General features: G+C 24.2%; 2 protein-coding genes and 1 long non-coding RNA gene across 4 annotated transcripts in view; 1 reads left to right on the top strand and 2 right to left on the bottom strand.

The window, feature by feature from the left end:
* Nucleotides 1-21,329, top strand: part of LOC145941927 (uncharacterized) — a 244,271-nt gene that overhangs the window by 171,901 nt on the left and 51,041 nt on the right. The window lies entirely within an intron of this gene.
* Nucleotides 8,591-14,982, bottom strand: LOC145941483 (uncharacterized). The gene is made up of 8 exons (XM_083047595.1): nt 14,762-14,982; nt 14,069-14,324; nt 13,702-13,770; nt 13,518-13,607; nt 9,926-10,086; nt 9,215-9,476; nt 8,800-8,868; nt 8,591-8,720 (listed from the first exon to the last, which is right to left on the bottom strand). Exons 1-8 carry the CDS (start codon nt 14,980-14,982, stop codon nt 8,619-8,621), a joined length of 1,230 nt encoding a protein of 409 aa, XP_082903721.1. The 3' UTR covers nt 8,591-8,618.
* On the bottom strand, nt 17,111-20,957 carry LOC145941754 (putative gustatory receptor 28b). Of its 2 annotated transcripts, XM_083048034.1 has the most exons (9): nt 20,519-20,551; nt 20,300-20,434; nt 19,923-20,226; nt 19,358-19,632; nt 18,981-19,157; nt 18,338-18,587; nt 18,004-18,072; nt 17,670-17,759; nt 17,111-17,307 (listed from the first exon to the last, which is right to left on the bottom strand). In XM_083048034.1, exons 3-9 carry the CDS (start codon nt 20,202-20,204, stop codon nt 17,248-17,250), a joined length of 1,203 nt encoding a protein of 400 aa, XP_082904160.1. In that variant the 5' UTR covers nt 20,205-20,226; nt 20,300-20,434; nt 20,519-20,551; the 3' UTR covers nt 17,111-17,247. The 2 variants fall into 2 exon arrangements, 1 of the variants encoding a protein (XP_082904160.1); XR_014426209.1 differs by having other exon boundaries at nt 17,260-17,307; nt 18,004-18,083; nt 20,300-20,957.

Below are 21,329 nucleotides of genomic sequence, written 5' to 3'. Positions count from 1 at the left end.
AACGCGTCGCTTGAATTAAATTGAATTAAATTTGCATTATTGAATCATTAATCGATAACATAAATGTACAATAGGATCAATTCTCATTCACAAAGCATTAGCAATTATTTTTCAGTTGTAATTTTTATCTTTTCTGCTACGTATATGTATATATACATATATAAATTTATATATACGTGTTATATAATGGCTCTATGTATAAACTTTAATTTCAATAATGTCAACATACAGCTTTTAACTTAAAACAGCAGTCAATTGATTTTTGATTTGACATTTTTTTATTTGACAGTAGAATTGTGATAAATGGACAGTCAGTAATAATTTTTAATGAATTAAAAACGATGTAGAAAATTTGATTTTTTAAATCAATAACAGATTTATATTTTCAAATCAAATTATTATAAAATTATTATAAAACTCATTTTTCTTATATTACATGATTAATTAATAAAAATTTAATTTATAAATGTTAAAAAATGTTATTTAGAATTAAAGATATATATTATAAATACCAAATAATATAAATTAATGAAATCAATAAGTATAACACTGCATTATTAATATGATAATATTAAAGTAATGTCAATATAATTATCAACAATTGTTTACAACCAACGTTTTATTAACTTAATAATTAGAAATACATATACGGATATCACACACACACACAAGTAATAAGTTGAAAAAATACTATATAGAACTCTTCAAAATTACATGTTTTTTCTCATTTATTCGTAACATGTTGCATTATTTCTGCTAGTTGAAACTTGAGATAGGGGAGAGCTATCCATTTGCACCATAAAAATCATCAGAGAAATAATTGCTACGATGAACTGAAAGTAAAAATTAAATATTAAAAATAATTATCGCTGTTTAATGTTTATTTTTATTATCAATTTTCAAAATTAAAGAAATTTAAACTGCATTTTGTATATATGTATATAGATGATAATAATGTTAAAAGCTACAACCTTACGAATAAATTTGTAGCCAAAGTGAAACAATCCCATTCCGTCAAATTTTAATGGCCTAAGAGATATTTGTAAAACAAACTGGCAAATCTACATTGTAACATGAATATCATTTAAAAATTCTTAATAAATATTATGTAAAATCGAAAGATTTTAAACTAAAAGATTTATCTCACATCTTCGCGTATATGGACAAAGCAGATTAGGTTTGCCAATTCATGGATCATGTTTTTGGTTTTCTCCGCCTAAAATGATATAATGTAAATTTTACGAGTGTAACTTTATTTATAATTGTATAAGCTTAGAGAGTTACATATTTATATGAATAAATATGCAATTTATATAAATAAAAAATTTCCATTTTTTTATCTTAAAAACTTTAAAAAGTTATTCATTTGCTTACTCTGCTTTTAATTTAACTATTTCACTGAAATATGTAGTTTCAATGTTACTTATTAGAGACATTGAATATTATATTAGGCCAAGCACACACAAACACACACAAACAAACACACACACACACATACACATACAAATTGTAAATTTTTTTTTTTTATTTTACCTAAAATCTCACCTTAATGCTAACATTTTCGCAGATATAATTCAATGTTATCAATTTTGTTAAATATATGCTGCACCATGTATTGGTATGCATCAGAAATACTAATATACTTTTACCGTCATTATGCATAAAACATAACACTGTGTGATATTCGAAATAAAGTACTCCAGTCAAAAGAACGAAATAGGACATCATCTGTAAAGTTATTTGCATTCTAAAAAAACCATTTATATTGCGAGCTATGCGACAAAGTTCCAAATGAAGATGCCTAAAAAAAAACGTTATATTAATAAATAAATATATCTATATATATTATAAGACGCTGAAATATATAATCACCTATCTATTCCTTCTAAGTACTACATGTGTGCAATGTTCATTTCTTTAGAATTAAGTACGATCAGAGATATATTCAGGAACTCTATTTAATATTATATAGACTACAACTTATATTGAAATAATTTTGATATAAAATTAAAATTAAAAAAAAAGTTAAAATTTATATTGACATTACATAACTTGTGGGAATTTGCAATTATTTAAATTAAACTAACAGATATTTTCAATAGATAGATACAAAATTGCCACAAATTAATGCAGAAAGATTGTATATAGAAGATGCAATACATTTGCATAAACTGCAATATATTTATACATTTTTTTTAGATTAATAAAATTGTCTTTTATATCAAAATAAATCTTTCAACTCTGTCGTTAATATTTTCATCTTAACATATATCAATTTACATTATCGTCCACAACACATGCTCGCGATTTTCAGTATTTCGCACATAGTAGCGAGTTGCTAAAGATTTTTTCCAAGTGCATCTCAATCCATATTCTTCACTTTCTGATAGTTGTCCAATATAGCCGTTAATTTTATCAAATCTAGTACCGATGTATCTGAAATAGAGAATGAGTTGAATTAGAGAAATAAGAAACACTAGAATGATATGCTTATTAAATAATTTTATTTATATCACAGATTAAAAATATGTCACTTCTTGTTTACTTCTCGCTTAGGATATTATTTTGAAGAAATATCTTTTTTAACATAGCATTTTTATAAATTTATAAATTTAAAAACTGATAAAGGTAAATTATTCAAGCGTCACACTAATGCTTATACAATTAAAAAATTAACAAACCTTAAAAAAAACATGAACAATATATCCATAAAAGTATTGACGTGGAAAGGATAATTTACAATTATGGGGACAATTATGGCTCTTCTGTCCTGAATCCTTTCTGTGTACCAGAAAGAATCAATTACCCATGTTATGCAAATTATCATAGACCATATAATGAATATCCATTTCATTGAGTTTCGGATTTTACAATATTCCTTGGGTGTTCCAAGTTGTTCCAACGTATCGTCTACGAGACCGAGATTTTTCATACACATAATGATTTTCTAAGAATAAGAATAACAAAAGAATATATAATATTAAACGTCTTTTTTGGAGTACACAAAAATATATATCGAAAAAATATATATATATATATATATATATATATATATATAGATTTAATAAAAAATAATAAAAATTTCATCAAATGTTATCCTACTTTTTGTGTGATGTAATGTATAAAATAAATATATATATTATTAATTAAATATATTATAATATTTTGATTCTTCTGATGATCCCCTACAATAAAGATTAAAACATTTTGTATTTTAGAAACATAAAATTATATTTTACATAAATAAAAGAAATATATTACTTTTAATTCATAACAAATTAAATTTGACTTTAAAAATAAATTTGATTGTATCAAATAACTAATAATAATAAATATAGTGTCAAATTTGCAAAAATCGTGTATTTGTTTTTTATGCACAGAGAGAATTTTCTCTTAGAATTTACCCTGAAAATCATGGTAATCGTGGGACAATACGGTATGGAAAGAATTTTATGAAAATTTCTGTGATTAATATTTATCACGAAAAAATTAAAATATCTATTACAATAAAATATAAAATATGTTTGATTAATTTTACTAAACTGCATAGTAAAATTCAAAGTAGGTAAATTCGAAGAGAAAATTCTCTCCGTGTGGTATTTGTTTCGCTGCACATATCACACAATTAAAGTTACAATAAAAAATTCACAAACATGTACCTTATGTTCGCGAGTGTTGATAATTATAGATATTAAGGTTACAAACAAATTTGTCAATACTATGAAAAAGATCACAAAGCCAGTGAAAATACGTTGCGGTTCAAATAAAGTCACCATATAATAAAAGGCACAGGCGTAAATACTCCACACAGTTAGTATATAGAAGATGTTCAAACGAGGTATTGTATAATCCCAGTTATGCTTAAAAATGCCAAAACCAACGAAACAAACAACTAAGTGAAAAGGAATTAAAGCCTCTTCTATAGTATCAATCATGATCGCTCGAATCTCTTGCAATTTCAGATGTTAACTATTAGTTTCTAAGTTGAAAATGGTATAGCGTGCTAATATATTTATCAGTTTAATGAGATGACCCTTGATTAGATCGCTGCATTAGTATAGTTAAAATATTAAACAATAACGTAGATGTACATTGTTGAGATAATAATTATTCGCATACTGTGTTAACAATTTTATATTTTCAATTTCTATAATTTATCTGCCACTTCTCTGTCATGTACAAAATGTATTTTCATATAATTATGTAATATATATTCATATAGTAATATATATCATATACGAAGTCCTTTCCAAGCTCGACTTGACTCACACAAGAAAACTTAGGAGAGCCAACTTGCTTCGTATGCTTCCGGAGATATATATATATATATATATATATATATATATATATATAAAACATGATGAAATAAACAAAATATATTCGGTCATTAGATATGTATTAAAAAAATATTTATTTAAGATGAGCATATAATAATAATGTCGATGTATTTATTATACAAATATAATAGCTATTATTTATACGTATTACTGAACTTTTAGTATTTAAAAATATATAAAATAATAATAATTAGTTGGACAGATATAATATAATGTATAAAATTCTATAACAATCTGCATCTCATTTCTATTCTGTAATAATTAATAACATGTCACATTATACCAATTAGAAACCACTTGACATATAGGAGAAGTATCCATTTGGATTATAATAATAATAACAGAGAGAACCCAAACGAAGAACTGAAAATAAAAATTAATCATTATTATTTGAAATTTTGTTGCTAAAATCAAATTTTTATATTACAATAACATTTTGTTTTTATAAATACAGATAATATCACAAGCTAACCTTACAAAGAAATTTGTGACCAAAGTAAAATAGACCCATTCCGCTGAATTTTAACGGACGAAGTAATATTTGCAAAACAAACTTGCAAATCTACATTATATATAAAAGTAATTATTTATTAAAAAATATTTTTTTTAACTTATTTAGAATCGGATGAGTGTTATGAATTATTTATTTATCTTATCTTACCTCTTTGCGTGCTTGGATAAAATTTGTCAATTTTTGAATAATACTCGCGGTCTTCTGAGCCTGAAATATACAATAAAATTAATTATGTCATTCTGAATCTTAATAATATTTGCATAGTTTCCAATAACTTTATTTAGATAATATTTATATATAATTTAATAAATTAACTCTCTCTTCTATAAAAAAATTAATGAAATTTTTTTTTAATTTCGAGTCTAGTAACTAATTGTCCTTTTTGCTTTTGACTAAATCATATTAAAACAGTTTTTGAATAAAACGGTTTTGAATATTATATTCCAGATCCAGTATTGTGTTAAGTAATTTTTATTATATATATATACATATATGTGTGTGTAGAAACAATTTTTTTTTAATTTATCGCAAAGCAATTTACTTTGGCGCTAACGCTTTCGCAGATATAGTTGTATGATATGAGTCTTATTATTTCAGAGGTACACCATACGATGCTGGAAAGTAAAACTTTCCATTCCAAGTTACCACTATTGTATGTTAAGCATAATATTATGTGATATTCATAATAAAACATCGTTGTTAAAATGATAAAGTACGACATTGTCTGCAGAGTCATTTGCATAAACCATTTATATCGAGTGCTATTCGATGAAATTGCGAATGCAGATGCCTAAAAAAATATCATCGTATTATATTATATAATAAATACAGGCATTGTGTTGAAATATAATTATTGATCTATTTCTGAGACAATTGCATCGTTTGCATTTTATTGAAATGAATGAAACACAATAAGCTCAATTTACGTCAAAAGATTTTTTTTATCGTAATTATGTGTAACATTATAAAACGTTATAAAATTAATGTTTAACTTACATTTCGTAGGGATTGCAAACTTTACAAATTTAAGAATTAATCTTAAGTAAATTTATTTATTATAACTTATTTATTATAGAGATTTTGATAAATAAATATAAAAAATGCCTTCAAAATTAATACAGAAATAAAAATAAATTTATAATACATTAAAATTATATGTATATTTATACATCTCTTAATTAGTACAATTATCTTTTCTTTTGACAAAATATTATTTTCAATTTTTCTTTAGCATGTATCAAATTACATGCAGTCCATAATAAACGCTTGCGATTCTCTGTGCTACGGATATAGTGGCGAGTAATGCGAAACGATTTTTTGTACATGCATCTCAGTCCACATTCTTTAATCTCTGACAATTGTCTAATATGGTCATTTATTTTATCATATCTAGTACCGATATAACTGTAATTGAAAAAGACGCATCTTAATTTTTCTATACTTATTATAAAAACAAGTATATATATCATTATTTTTTTTCATAAGTTCTATAATTAAAGAGAAATAAGAGTACATTAATTTTTGCATTTATATATATAATTTGCATTTATATATATAAAGAATATAAATTTAAGAATATAGATTTAACGTGACATAGCATATAGATCTGTATGTGTCTTGTGTGTGTAATACATTATAAAATAAAGTAATGAATGTTAAAAATTGAGTTATCCAAACTGAAGTAATAATTATTATTAAATAATTTTAAAATAAAATCATATTTATATACAAACCTTAAAAGAAACATAACCATTATATTTATTAAAATATTCATATTGTAAGAATAATTTGCGATGATAAAAATTCTAAAGGCCTCTATATCATTAATCATTTCCATGATGCATACAGAATTAGTAGCCCATATTATACAGATTAATATAAACCATATAATTATCATCCATTTAATCGAGTTTCGCATTCTACGATATTCTTTGGGTGTTCCGAGCTCTTCTAGTGTATCGTCCACTTGATTGAGTTTGTTTATTAATACGCTGAATTTCTGAAAATTATAGTGATATATAAGAAAATGTTTTATGTTTAAAATTATAAAGAATTTTTTTAAAGATATAATAATTTTTGATAAGATATACAAATAAACACATATGCGCAATAACTAGATAATGAAGGAATAAAATATAATAAGAGTTTTTTTCTAAAATTTTTGAATAAATTGTTATATAGAAGATGCATTTAAAAAAAATCAAATGTATTAATTAAGCTTAATTCTTTAATTGCTCTGAAATGTTTAAATAACATTTATTTTAATAACATTTATTCTAAGAATGTAAGATTTTATTTTATATATAAGATATAAATTTAGTTGAATTTATTTAGATAATATATATGAGTAAATTTGTGATCTTTCAACAGATAATTAACAATAAGAATAGCTTGAAATTGATAAGCAATTTTGTCATTTGTTCCATTAGATATCATACTATTATATGAATAATGCAATATTTTATATAGAGAAAATGTACCTTATGTTCGCGAATGGTGATGATTATAGATATCATCATCACAAGCAGATTTACTATTATTATAAAATAATCATAAATGCTCATTACACAACTCCAAGAAAAGATAAACATGTCATAAAAGATGTAGGCATAAATACTCCATACACTCAATATATATAATATATATGCTTAAGCGAACTCTTGGGTAATCCAAAGGATGCCTGAGAATTCCGAAACCGAAGAGAAAAGCAACTAAATAGAAAGGATTAAGGCCTCTTGTATGGTGTCGACCATAATATTATACAACTTTCTCGCACCACATACTATTAATTTTCGAGTCAGAAATTGTCAGATCATAGAAAATACGATTTCTCTGAAAAGTGTAAACCTCTAAATGGAGAGCAGAATAAAACAGAAGCGAGAAGAATGTAATGTTTGTTTCATGATAATCGTAATAGTTATTATCACACTCTTAAGATTCTTAAAGCACACTGACATATCTCTTCGTACTTATTTAGCTGGCATATTACTCATCAGTCAATACGATGAAATAAAAAAATAATCGATATAATTAATTAGCGTTATATGTTTTTTAATTTCATAAATATACATATAATGACGTTGATCGATACCACTAGACGATATTAACGCTAATAACTGACAGACAGCTTTTAACTTATGTCAATTGTGATAAGTGCAGGAATATTTCTTTCATGAATTGATATTAATATGAAAAATTTGAGGTCTTCATAATCAATAACTGATTCATTTTTTCGAGTAAAATTATTATTAAAAGGATTTTTCTTATATTACATGATTATTCATTAAAAATGTAATTTATAAATGTAAAAAAATGTTATTTAAAAGATATATACATATATATATATATCATAAATACCAAATAATACAAATTAATGCAATAAATTAATAAGTATTACATTGCATTATTAATAATATTAAAGTTATGTCAATATAATTATATACAATAATTGTTTACAATCAATGTTTTATTAACTAAACAATTAGAAATATACAAATATAATATGCTGAAAAGACATTACGTAGAACTTTTCAGAATCATATATTTATTTATTCGAAACATGTGCTATTATTTTTTTTAGTAATTAAAATTCGAGATAGGGGAGAATTATCCATTTGTATCATAAAAATCACCACAGAAATAACTGCTGCAGTGAACTAAAAATAAATATTAAACATAATTGTCACTGTTTAATATTTTTCTTGCTATATTTTGAAATAGCTTTTGAATTACGTTATGCCTACATATATATAGAGATGCGAATAATATTAAAAACAGACCTTAAGAATAAATTTGTAGCCAAAGTAAAACAAGCCTATTCCGTTCAATTTTAATGGCCGAAGTGATATTTGTAAAACGAACTGGCAAATCTACATTGTAACATAAATATTATTTAAAAATTCTTAATATAGACTAAAATCAGAAGATTTGAAACTAGGAAATTCTTACATCTTCACGTATCTGGACAAAATAGACGAGGTTTGTTAATTTATAGATCATGTATTTGGTCTTCTCTGCCTAAAAAATAATATAAAGTTAATTACACGACCTGAACAAGTGAATTTTTATTTATAATAATAATATAAGTTTAGAAAATATTGTACGTTTAGGTGACTAAATGTAATTTTTATTAACAAAAAATTCACAATTTTTTAATTTAAAAAAACTAAAAATTATTGATTTTTTTACTCTGCTTTTAATTTATTAGTATTTCACTAAATTTAGTTAAAAAGTGTTTCACTAAAATACATAGTTTCAACGTTATCTATTAAAGATATTAAATATTATATCTAGTCAAAAAAACATACATATTGTAAATAAGTTTTTTTTTTCACATTCCATCTATAATCATCTAAAAGCTCACCTTGGTACTAATGTTTTCGCAGATATAATTCAATATTATGAATTTTGTTAAGTATATGCTGCACCATACATCGACATGATTTAAAAACATTAGTTTAGTTTTAGTGTCGCTATAAATTTGCATGAGACATAATACTGTGTGATATTGATAATAAAATACCCCAATGAAAAGAACGAAATAGGTTATCATTTGCAGGGTCATTTGTACTTCGAATAAACTATTTATAGTACGAACTATATTGCAAAGTTCCAAATGAAGATGCCTAAAAAAATATTATATTAATAATTATATAACATAACATATCTAACAAGACACCAAAATATAATCACTAATCTATTCCTAAGAACTATATGTATGCAATGTTTATTTATTAAAATTATGATCAGATATATATTCAGAAATTTTATTCAATATTATAAAAATTACAACTTACACTAAAATAATTATTTTGTCATAAAGCTGAGAAAAATTAATATTTATATTTTACTTACGTAAATTTGAAAATTTGCAATTATATAAATTTATGAAAAAACATATTTTTTTTTAGTAAATATAGACAACAAATTAATGCAGAAAAATTATGTAAAAAAGATTATAACACAATAATGTTATATATTTATACATTTTGAAATTAATAAAATTGTCTGTTATGTTAAAATAAATCCTTCATCTCTTTCATTAATTTTTTCATCTTAACATATACCAATTTACATTGTAGTCCACAACATATGCACGCGATTTTCAGCATTTTGGACATAGTAGCGAGTAACCAGAGATTTTTTCCAAGTGCATCTCAATCCACATTCTTCTGTCTCTGACAATTGCCCAATATAGCCGTTGACTTTATCAAATCTAATATCAATGGATCTGTACTTTAGAAAAACAAAAAAACAATAGAATGATATGCTTATTTTATACTTTTATTTATGATGCAGATTAAAAATATGTTTAAAGTAAGCTAATTTCTATCAAAAAATATTAATAAATCTTTTCGTCAATAAAATCGTAATTAGTCTCGATCTTGCGATTATTTCGATTATCACAAGATTCTTGTAGAAAATTCTATTTTTTTGTTCGCACTTTCTATTAAAAATTTAAATACTAAATTTTTATGCATTGCATAATTAATTAATATATAATTTTTTATGCGTTGATTGCAATGCATGCATAAAAATATATGAATTAATTATGCAATGCATGAAAATTCATTATTTAAATCTTTAACAGAGAGAACAAAAAAAAATAGAATTTTCTACAAAAATCTTTCGATCAAAATATCTGCGCTTCCATTAGATTCGCGCTTCTGTACACATCCACACGCTGCACGTCTCGTGCGAGACTGACTGCAAGACTCTGAGCAGCGGTACCGTCAAGCACAACCCATACGTCCGCCACGTTGCGCGTCTCGCGCGAGACTGACGATCTCGAATCTCGAGGCATTGCGATTGCGAGATCGTCAGTCTCGTGCGAGACGCGCAGCGTGACGGAGGTGGGGGCTGTACTTGGCGATACCGCTACTCAGAGTCTTGTGGTCAGTCTCGCGCGAGACGTGCAGCGTGGTGGATACATAGGGTGCTTTCCTATTAGCGACATAAGCTGACACAAGTATCATTCTATCTTTTATTATTCCTGAATGTTGAAAAAAGACAGAATGACGCTTGTGTTGACTTGTGTCGCTAATAGGAAAGCACTCATAATATATATTAGAGGCGCGAATCTAATGAAAGCGCAAATATTTTGATCAAAAGATTCTTGTAGAAAATTTTATTATTTTTGTTCTCTGTTAAAGATTTAATTAATGAATTTTTATGCATTGCATAATTAATTCATATATTTTTATCCATGCATTGCAATCAATGCATAAAAAAATATATATATTAATTAATTATGCAATACATAAAAATTCAATATTTAAATTTAAAACAGAAAGTGCGACCAAAAAGTAGAATTTTCTACAAGAATCTTTTAATAATCGAGATAATCACAACATCGAGACTAATTATGATTTTATTGACGAAAAGATTTATTAATATTTTTTGACAGAAATCAGCTGATAACCAACAATATTAATCCAGTTTAATTATAACATATTATTTAAAACATATTACTATTTTAATATTTTTAACATATTATTATTTTAAAATTTAATTAGCAAATTAACGTTTTATTAATAATTTTTGGCAGAAATCAGCTGATTAAAGCAAACAAACTTTATATAAAAATATCATTCTTTTTTATATAAAATCAGGGAATGGCGCGCGCTTGTGTTGTTCTAGTACAATTAAAAAAATAAAAAATTTTACAAACCTTAAAAAAAACATGAACACTAAATCCGTGAAAGTAGTAATGTAGAAAGGATAATTTATAATGACGGGAATAATTATAGTTCTCATGTCTTGAATCCTTTCTATGTACCATAAAGAATCAGATGCCCATGTTATGCAAATTATCATAAACCATATAATCAATATCCATTTTATCGATTTTCGCATTTTATAATATTCCTTGGGTGTTCCAAGTTGTTCCAACGTATCGTCTACAAGACTGAGATTTTTTATACACATATTTATTTTCTAGAAATAAAAAAATAACAAAAAAAATATAATTCTGTAAACATATTTTTAATACACAAAATATGAAAAAAAAAATATATATATATATATACATATATGATTGTTTAATAATATAGTAATAATTTGTAATAAAAATCTCATCAAAAGTTATATTAATTAAATGTATTATCACGTATACGATATACACATACAAAAGTTATTAATCAAATATAATATTTTGGTTTTTCTAATGATGCAATAATTGAAAATAAAACCTTTTGCATTTTAGAAACATAAAATTTTATTTTACATAAATAAAAAAATAGATTACTTAATTCATATATAATTAAATTTTACTTTAACACACAAATATAATTAAATCTTATCAAATAACTAATAATAAAAATAGTTTCAAATTTAGAATCGTGCTTCGTGATTTTGTTTCGCTGTACATATCATATACAATTAATGCTATAATAAAACATTCAGAAAAAATGTACCTTATGTTCGCGAATGTTGATGATTCCAGATATTATGGTCACAAACAAATTTGTCATTATTATAAAAAAGATCAAAAAACCAGTAAATATACGATGCGGTGCAAAGAAATCCACTATATAATAAAATGCGTAGGCATAAATACTCCACACAGTCAGTATATAGAAAATACTCAAGCAAGGTCTTGTATGATCCAAATTATGTCTAAAAACTCCAAAACCAAGGAAATAAATAACTAAGTGAAAAGGCTTTAAAACCTTTTCTATAGTGTCAACCATGATCGCAAACTCGCACACAATTGCATATATGTTAATTCTATTATTTTTCTAGTTGAGGTGGTATAGCGTGCTAATGATATATTTATCGGGAAGATAAGATGGCACTTGATTAGATCGTTGCATTAGCAACGTTAAAATATTAAACAATAACATAGATATACACACATTCTTGAAATAAATATTACTTGTACAATGTGTTAACAATTATTTTCAGTTTATATATTTTTTTCTTTGCCTTTCTAATATATACAAAATGTATCTATATAATACATTCATATAATATGTTATTGTTAAGATACTGTAATTTTTAAGCTATGCAGTTACAAATAAAATTAAAATTATTAAAAACGATTGTTAGCAATTTTGAATAAAATGGTGTAAAAATTATAACATCCTTGAAAGCAATTTTCGCGAAATTTCTTCTATTATTTAAATTACTATAATTTTTAAATAGTACAATTATATACACATAAAAAGAGGAAGAGTGATGGAAAGAAAGAATGAGAGAAAATAATATATCAAATTTAAAAAAACAGATATGAAAATTTCTATGGTAGTTATCATATTGTTGCGATGGTTTAAATAAATTGATATAGACACATCTATTCTTGACTTTATTTAGTCGACACATTATTTATTTATTAAGATAATAGAATAATATACATAATATATTAATAATATTTTTTTATATTAATAACGTTTTAAATAATATTTTTAAATTATTACTGTGCAATATGTCTTCATTTCTTTTCTATTCAAAATTCAAAGTCGAAGCATGTTACATTATTTCTACTAGAACCTATTTGATTTACAGAAGTATCCATTTGAATTACAATAATAATAACAGAGAGAATCGAAACAAAGAACTGAAAATAAACATTGATTATTATTATTTAAATTGTTTTTTCTAAAGTCTAATTTCTATATTACAATAACATTTTGTTGTTACAAATATTTATAATATTAAAAACTAACCTTACAAAGAAATTTGTAACCAAAATAAAATAGACCCATTCCAGTGAATTTTAACGGCCGAAGTAATATTTGCAAAACAAACTGCCGAATCTATATCATATACAAAAGTAATTATATTATCGAAAAATAGATTATCAGAGTTATTTTAAATGGTAAAAAAATTGTTATGAATTATATATCTTACCTCTTCGCGTGCTTGAACAAAATAGATCAAATTTGTCAATTTATGAATAATACCCTCAGTCTTCTGCGCCTAAAATAATATAAAATTAATCATATTATTCACATAATCTTAATGATAAATAAGAAATAATTTTCTATAATTTTTGTTAGACATTTATAAATAAATTTACAACTCATCTCTCTTTTTCATAAAGGAATTTTTGAAATTTTCTTTTATTTTGAGATAAATAACTAAATTTCCTTTTTGATTAAATCATATTAAAATAGTTTATGGATGTCTTATTCCAGATCCAGTATTGTGTCAAGTATTTTTTTTACTATATATGTGAGAACATTTTATTCTTATAATTTACCGCAAAGCAGCTTACTTTGGCGCTAACGCTTTCGCAGATATAGTTTAATGATATGAGTCTTGTTATGTCAAAGATACACCACATGTAATTAGCAAGTAAAAATTTCCAACTAACGACATAATCATTGTAAATTAAGCATAACATCACGTGGTATTGTAAATAAAACGTCGTCGTGAAAATGATAAAATAGGACATTGTCTGCAGAGTCATTTGCATTTCGAATAAACCATTTATATCAAATGCTATTCGGCAAAGTTGCAAATGTAGATGCCTGAAAAACATTGTATAATATTATTAAATATACACATTGTTAAAATATGGAAATATAATTTCTGATCTGTTTCTAAAGCATTATACATATACATATATGTATATGAATCATCGTTTGCATTTTTTTTGAAAAGAATGAAGCATAATAATTACAATAATTTATGTCGAAAGGTCTATTTTATCATAAAAAGGCATGAAATTAATGTTTAACTTGCATGTAAAAAGTGCAGAATTTACAAATTTAAGAATTTATTAGATTTATTTATTTATTATAAAGATTTTGATTTAATAAGTCAAAATTAATATAGAAAAGTGTAAGTTAAATTATAATTATCATACATTAAAATAAATTATATATTTATACATCTCTAATTAATAGAATTATTATTTTATTTTACAAAATAATATCTTTAATTTTTTATTATTGCGTCAAATTACATTGCTGTCCATAATATACGCTTGCGATTCTCTGTGCTACGGACACTCTGACGAATGACGAAAAACGATTTTTTGCAATTGCATCTTAGTCCACATTCTTTAGTCTCTGACAATTGTCTAATATGGTCATTTATTTTATCATATCTAGTACCGATATATCTGTAATTGAAAAAGACGCCTGCGAATTCTCCTAAAGTTGTTACAAAGTAAAAAACGAGCATGTATTATTGTTTTATGTTTTTTAAACAAAATTCTATAATTAACAGAATAATAATATATTAAAAACTTTTGCATTTGTACATTGAATTAAAGAATATAGATTTTATGTGACATAGCAAATAGATCAACTGTGCATAATGCAATATAAAATAAAGTAATAAATGTTAAAAATGTAAAAAAAAATTTTTATATAGCATTTCTAATCTGAACATTCTGAAAAAGAGAGGTATCTATTTAGACAATTTCGGATTATTCGAATACTAACTCCGAGTTTTCAGAATTTTTATTTTTTATTTATTTAATTTTTGAAAATATATCAAGAATATATGATAGTGCAATAACTTTGTAGTGAAAAACATTTCAAACACAATATATATGATAGATTATGAAAAGGGAAATATTTTCCGATATCCGGGCGGATCGGAAACTGTTCAGTTGATCTCTCCATTATTAATTTGAATTATCCAGAATTGGAGTAATAATTACTATTAAATGATTTTAATCAAATTATATTTATATACAAACCTTAATAGAAACATAAACATTATATTTATTAAAATATTGATATAGAAAGAATAATTCATCACAATAGGAATAATAAAGGCGTTTGTATCATTAAACATTTCCATAGTGCATAAAGAATCCATAGTCAATGATGTACAGATAAATATAAACCACATAATTAGTATCCATTTTATCGAATTTTGCAGTCTATGATATTCTTTGGATGTTCCGAGCTCTTCTAGTGTATCGTCCACTTGATTAAGTTTGTTTATTAATATGGTAAATTTCTGAAAATAATAATGATAAAAAAATATTTAAAATTATAAAAAATTTGTGTAAATAAGATTTACGAATAACTTATGCGCAATGATAAGATAAAGCAATAATATGCAATAATATGTAATAAAAGTTGTTTTTCTAAAAAATCTTTCTCAAATTTTTCGATGCAAAACGTATTTAAAAAATGTAAAATTGATTAATTGAGCTTAATTCTTCAAAACTGCTTCAAAAATTAATATATTGATATAACATTTACCCTAAGAATATATGACTTTATTTTATGTAAAAAATAAGTTTATTTGAATTTATTTATATTAATTTACATGTATAAGTAAATTTGGTTATTCTCTGGATAATCAAAGATAAGAATAATTTGAAATTAATATGATAAAATTGATTGATGAATATTTTATATTATTATTTGCTACGTTTAAATATCATATTGTTATAGCACTAATGCATAATAATGCAACATTTTATATAGAAAAAGTGTACCTTATGTTTGCGAATTGTGATGATTATAGATATCGTCGTCATAAGCAGGCTTATTATTACCGTAAAGTAAATTATAAAGACCGTTTCACGATTCAGAGTAAGGATAAACACATAGTAAAATACGTAGACATAAATACTCCATAAACTCAATATATATAAGATACTTAAGCGAACTCTTGGGTAATCTAAAGGATGTCTAAAAATTCCGAAACCAAAGAAAAAAGCAACTAAATAAAAAGGATTCAAAGCTTCTTGTATGGTGTCGACCATGATATCACACAACTCTTTCACAGTTCCATATACATACTAACTATTAGAGTTTCGAAATTAATATAGTAGTGTAGTGTGTTTAACATTCATAGTAATAATAGGATAACACTTAATTAAAACATCTAATTGCGCTAGCATTATTGAATCATTAATGAATAAGATGTAGATGTAAGATAGGATCTAATCTATTCTCATACAAAATATTAGTAATTATTTGCAATTTTTATTTTTTTTTGCTTAATAAGTATATATATATATATATATATATATTTTTTTTTTCTTGCTTAATAAGTATATCTATATACGTAATATAATGAGCGTTACGGATATACGTAAATAGATTAAATTTTACTTTCAATAAAACAAATTTTAATTGTATTTATATATCAATTTATTTTACCATTATTTCTTTTGTTACAAGTAAATCATGTTGGAAAGGAATATGCTTATTTATTATTATTATTAATAAATTCGTCTTTTTGAAGTATTAAATTTTTTATTTCTTCTTATTTTTAGCATTTCAAGTAAATTATTTACTAAATTTGAAGAATTTTATTAATAAATATTTTAAAATATGCTTGATATTAATTATATTATTTTTAAAAAGATACTTTTGATAAGTTTTTATTATATTTCTTGTAAACTTTTTTTTAGTTTAATATGTAGTATTACTCGTCTTCGATGTGATCGATGTGGTGATCCTTTTATGAATCATTATATTATAATGGCGTGTTCATTTGTATTAGAATAACCACATATGTCGTAACTGTGGCAAAAAACTGAAACAAACACATAATATAATGTTTTTTATCTTTCTTTATAAATTTTACAATTATACACTGAAAAAAACTATTGAATTCAAATAAATATTTAATTTAATAGTTCTCTTTACACATTTTCTGTTTTGAAAAGATTTCTTACATCAAATAAATATTTTTTTACGGCAAATCAATATTGTTAATTTCAAATAAATGATGTATAAAAGAATATTGAAATAAATATTTATTTGAATAATTAAATTTTTTTTTCAATGTATTAAATAACAATTTTATATTTTTGTAATGAGTAATTAAATTAAAAATAGTAATTTAAAATGAATTGTATAATTTCAATTAATTGCATATAAGGTAAATATACATACCTTGCCAGTAAGAGTATTATCAATTGAAAAGAAACCAGAAGCGGTAAACTTTAAGGAATTAAGCACTATTTGTTGTGTAAATTGAGTAATCTGTAAAATAATGACATTTGCGCATATTTATTTTATTTTCTATTAAATTATATGTATATATAAACAAACTTTTTATAGAGACAAAAAATGCAATGTTTTTATTTTTTAATAATTAATTGTAAATCATTAATTTTTAAACAATTAACCTGTATAAACTATATGTTAACATGTTCTATTCACTATGGGGAAAAAATCAAATTTGATTAACATATTTTATCATCAATAACACATTAACAAGACTTACTTCTTCTCTCATATCATCATCGAGATTGCATCCTTCAAAAGATTGCATAATTTCGCCGGTTTTATATGCCTGAAATAAATCTTAATCATATAAAATAGATAAATTTAATATAAAAGCATAAATTAATTATACAGTAAATATGCAAAGCGTATCATATATCAATGTATATAGGGTATTAAAAAATATATCCTAAATGTATACATATATGTATATATATATGTATATAATATATAATGTATATATATAATTTACATAATGTCAGTATATATTATTTATATTAATTTTAAATGGTATATATATAATATATTCAACTGTATTCTGGAATATTTTTTACCTCATTTGATACACTCGTACAAAGAGCGTTCACAAATATAATTTTGAGTGAATAAATTCCTGCCCAAGCTATCATGGCAACAATTTTTTCACTATGAACTGTCACGTGCAACTGGTCGGTAAATGCACCATACATACAATAAACACAAGCAGTTACTACCGTAAAATGTACCGCCATTTCGAGTAAAAGTTGCGCACAATAAGTATAATTAATTTGTCGTGCTATTTTCGTGATTTCTAAGTGTAAATGTCTTTGAGATAAAAAAAAATATGAATTTATTAGTAATTATTGAAATCTAAGATCCCCTTTAGACAATTTTTAATTTGTGACAGAATTTGGAACATACTACTTTACGTTATCATATATTTTGGCATAGTCTATACATATCTCATGTATACATTTTAATTTTTTAAATATATTTGGTATACATGTAATTCTGTGACAAATTATATATTGTATAAAGTGATCTTCATTATTAATACCATGCAATTATAAATTACGTTAATATACTAGATACATAATGTGAAAGAATTTTATTTTTAATAATAATATACACTAATTATATAAGATTTTATTGAAATTGTTTAAATATTTTACTGACTATTGTACAATAAGAAATGAGAATGAATACTATTAATTTTACCTCAATGTCTGTATAAGATGCAGTACCTTCTCTTTTTTATTTTCATAATTTATTCTGACGATTGCAATAGGTGTATTTTCACGTAAATCATGGATCTTAAAAGTATTTGATTTATTTGCACGAAGTACTACATTGTTAATCAGAATATTTGTATTCTGAAACTTTAGTTGAAGGCACCTGTTGATGCGATTTTACGTCATTGTTTTGATACATATATAATCAATGATGTATTTAATTATTTCAATAATGTATTAAAATGTATTTAACAAATAAGTTAGAAATTAACGAAAACAATTCTAATTGAACAAAATTGTCACACGTTATTTCATCACCAATTTTAAAAATATATTGTTTAGAAAACATAATATTATACTTGCCTGACAAATGAGGCAAAAGTGACATCCACTACGGAATTTGCCAGAATCGGAATGCAGAAGCATAAATCGGAATAAAGAATGCCTATATATCCCATAGAAGCAGTATCTTGATACATCCATACTATATGCATAACGTTCAATAATAACATGCTTATTACCCAAAGAACCATAATATAGAGAATATTGCGGTGCGTTCTTTGGTAATTCCTTTTTATGCCCAATGCTTCTATAGTATTGTCAATGATACTAAACTTCTTAATTATATTATTCATATTCTTGAAACATCGAAACTAAATTAGTAAGTTTGTTCAAAGGTAATCATTCGAAAAAAAAAGATTAAAGGAAAAGATCTACATAGAGTTAAAAATTTTGGATCTTTAATGTGAAAGAGAAAAAATTCTCATATATATATATATAAAGAATAATTATTATAAAATATAGTAAATAGAGTAATAAAAAATATTAAAGAAAAAAGAATTATTTTTCTGTAATTTTTGTAAAACATTTGTTCGCTATTTGTGTTGATTTTACACGAAATATCGTTACACATAATGTATAGACATACCTCTGATTTGCGCCAGAATAAAATTATAACGAAGATGGCAACTAAGATATTGATCGCTAAAACGCAATAGAATAAAACAAACTGGTTAGCGAACGTTTGAAAGATAATAATTGACTTATAAAGCAGCAAGAAGTATGCAATTATCATCGAGATGACATAGAAGGCACTTAGTAAAAATCGTGGGCGATTCACAGGTATTTCAAATATTCCCATGCAAAATAAGCAGTTAAGCCATATGATAGGCATCAATGCCTGTCTTAAACTTTTCACGTCTGATGTCATTTTGAATTCGGCTTCTATAAATCTAAATAGATTAATTAATATAATTTACAAGTGTTTGTATTATTATATTATTAATGCATTATAAGTAAACTTACGTTATATAAGCTTTTTTCTTATTTTACGTGCAATTCGAAACAATTTCTTTCGTTAAAACAATAAACCACATACACAATCTCGAGTTTCGAAGAAACTAATTATAGATTAGACGTCAGAAAATCGTCTTCCTTTACCTACAAATGCGATCAAATTGTTTTAAGGAATGAAAAAAAGGTGTTATACGTGTTCGCGATGCCTGCAATGACTAAATTTCTCACTTGGATGAGTCCTACGTGTTAGCATTAATGAACTCTATACCTGATGAGCAACTAACAACTGATAAACGATCTCGCGTGCTATTACGATACGTCCAGACAACCTGCGTAGGTCATGCAATTTCACTTATTACACGTGTCTCATGCGAGTAATGTACATCGTACAACGCTTTCGATTACTTGTTCGGTTAATGATAGCTTGCCTTTCGACCTTTGTCGTGCTACTAAGAAATTATAAGAGTTTAACTATTAACAGCAATAAATAATGCAGTCGAGGGTCACTTCTTTCTTCGCAATTTATTATAATACAACTGCTCCAGATAAAACCTTATGCTTGTCTTTTGGCCTCAATCTTGATTGAATAAACTTCAAATTCAATCAATATTACTTTTCAGTTCAATATTATTTTACACTATATACTACGTAGAACTTTCATTGATTAAATGCGCGTAAAAATATGAATTAATAAAATGATAATGAAAAACAATACGAATTACTATGTCCAAATATTAATTGATATAATCTTTACCTCCTTTTTCCAATAAAATAATTGCTCTTTTTTAATATATTAGTATAATATATTAATATAAAAATATATTATTTTTAATATATTAAATACAAAATTAAATATATAAAATACATAAAAATATTATATGTATGGCAAATCTAAATATTTATATCTTTAAACAATTCAGTTTTATATTACGTTTAATAAATGTAGAAAATTATTTATTTATTTTTTTTTTGAAATGTGTTTTAATGTAAATATTCTATAAGAAAATATAGCAGTGTATTCGCATTACACAGATAAACA

The sequence above is a fragment of the Prenolepis imparis genome, unplaced genomic scaffold, assembly GCF_030444845.1.
Source record: "Prenolepis imparis isolate NDT839.2.m4 unplaced genomic scaffold, iyPreImpa1.0 SCAF_10, whole genome shotgun sequence".
Classification (NCBI taxonomy): domain Eukaryota; kingdom Metazoa; phylum Arthropoda; class Insecta; order Hymenoptera; family Formicidae; genus Prenolepis; species Prenolepis imparis.
This window is presented reverse-complemented; position numbering and strand designations above follow the sequence as displayed.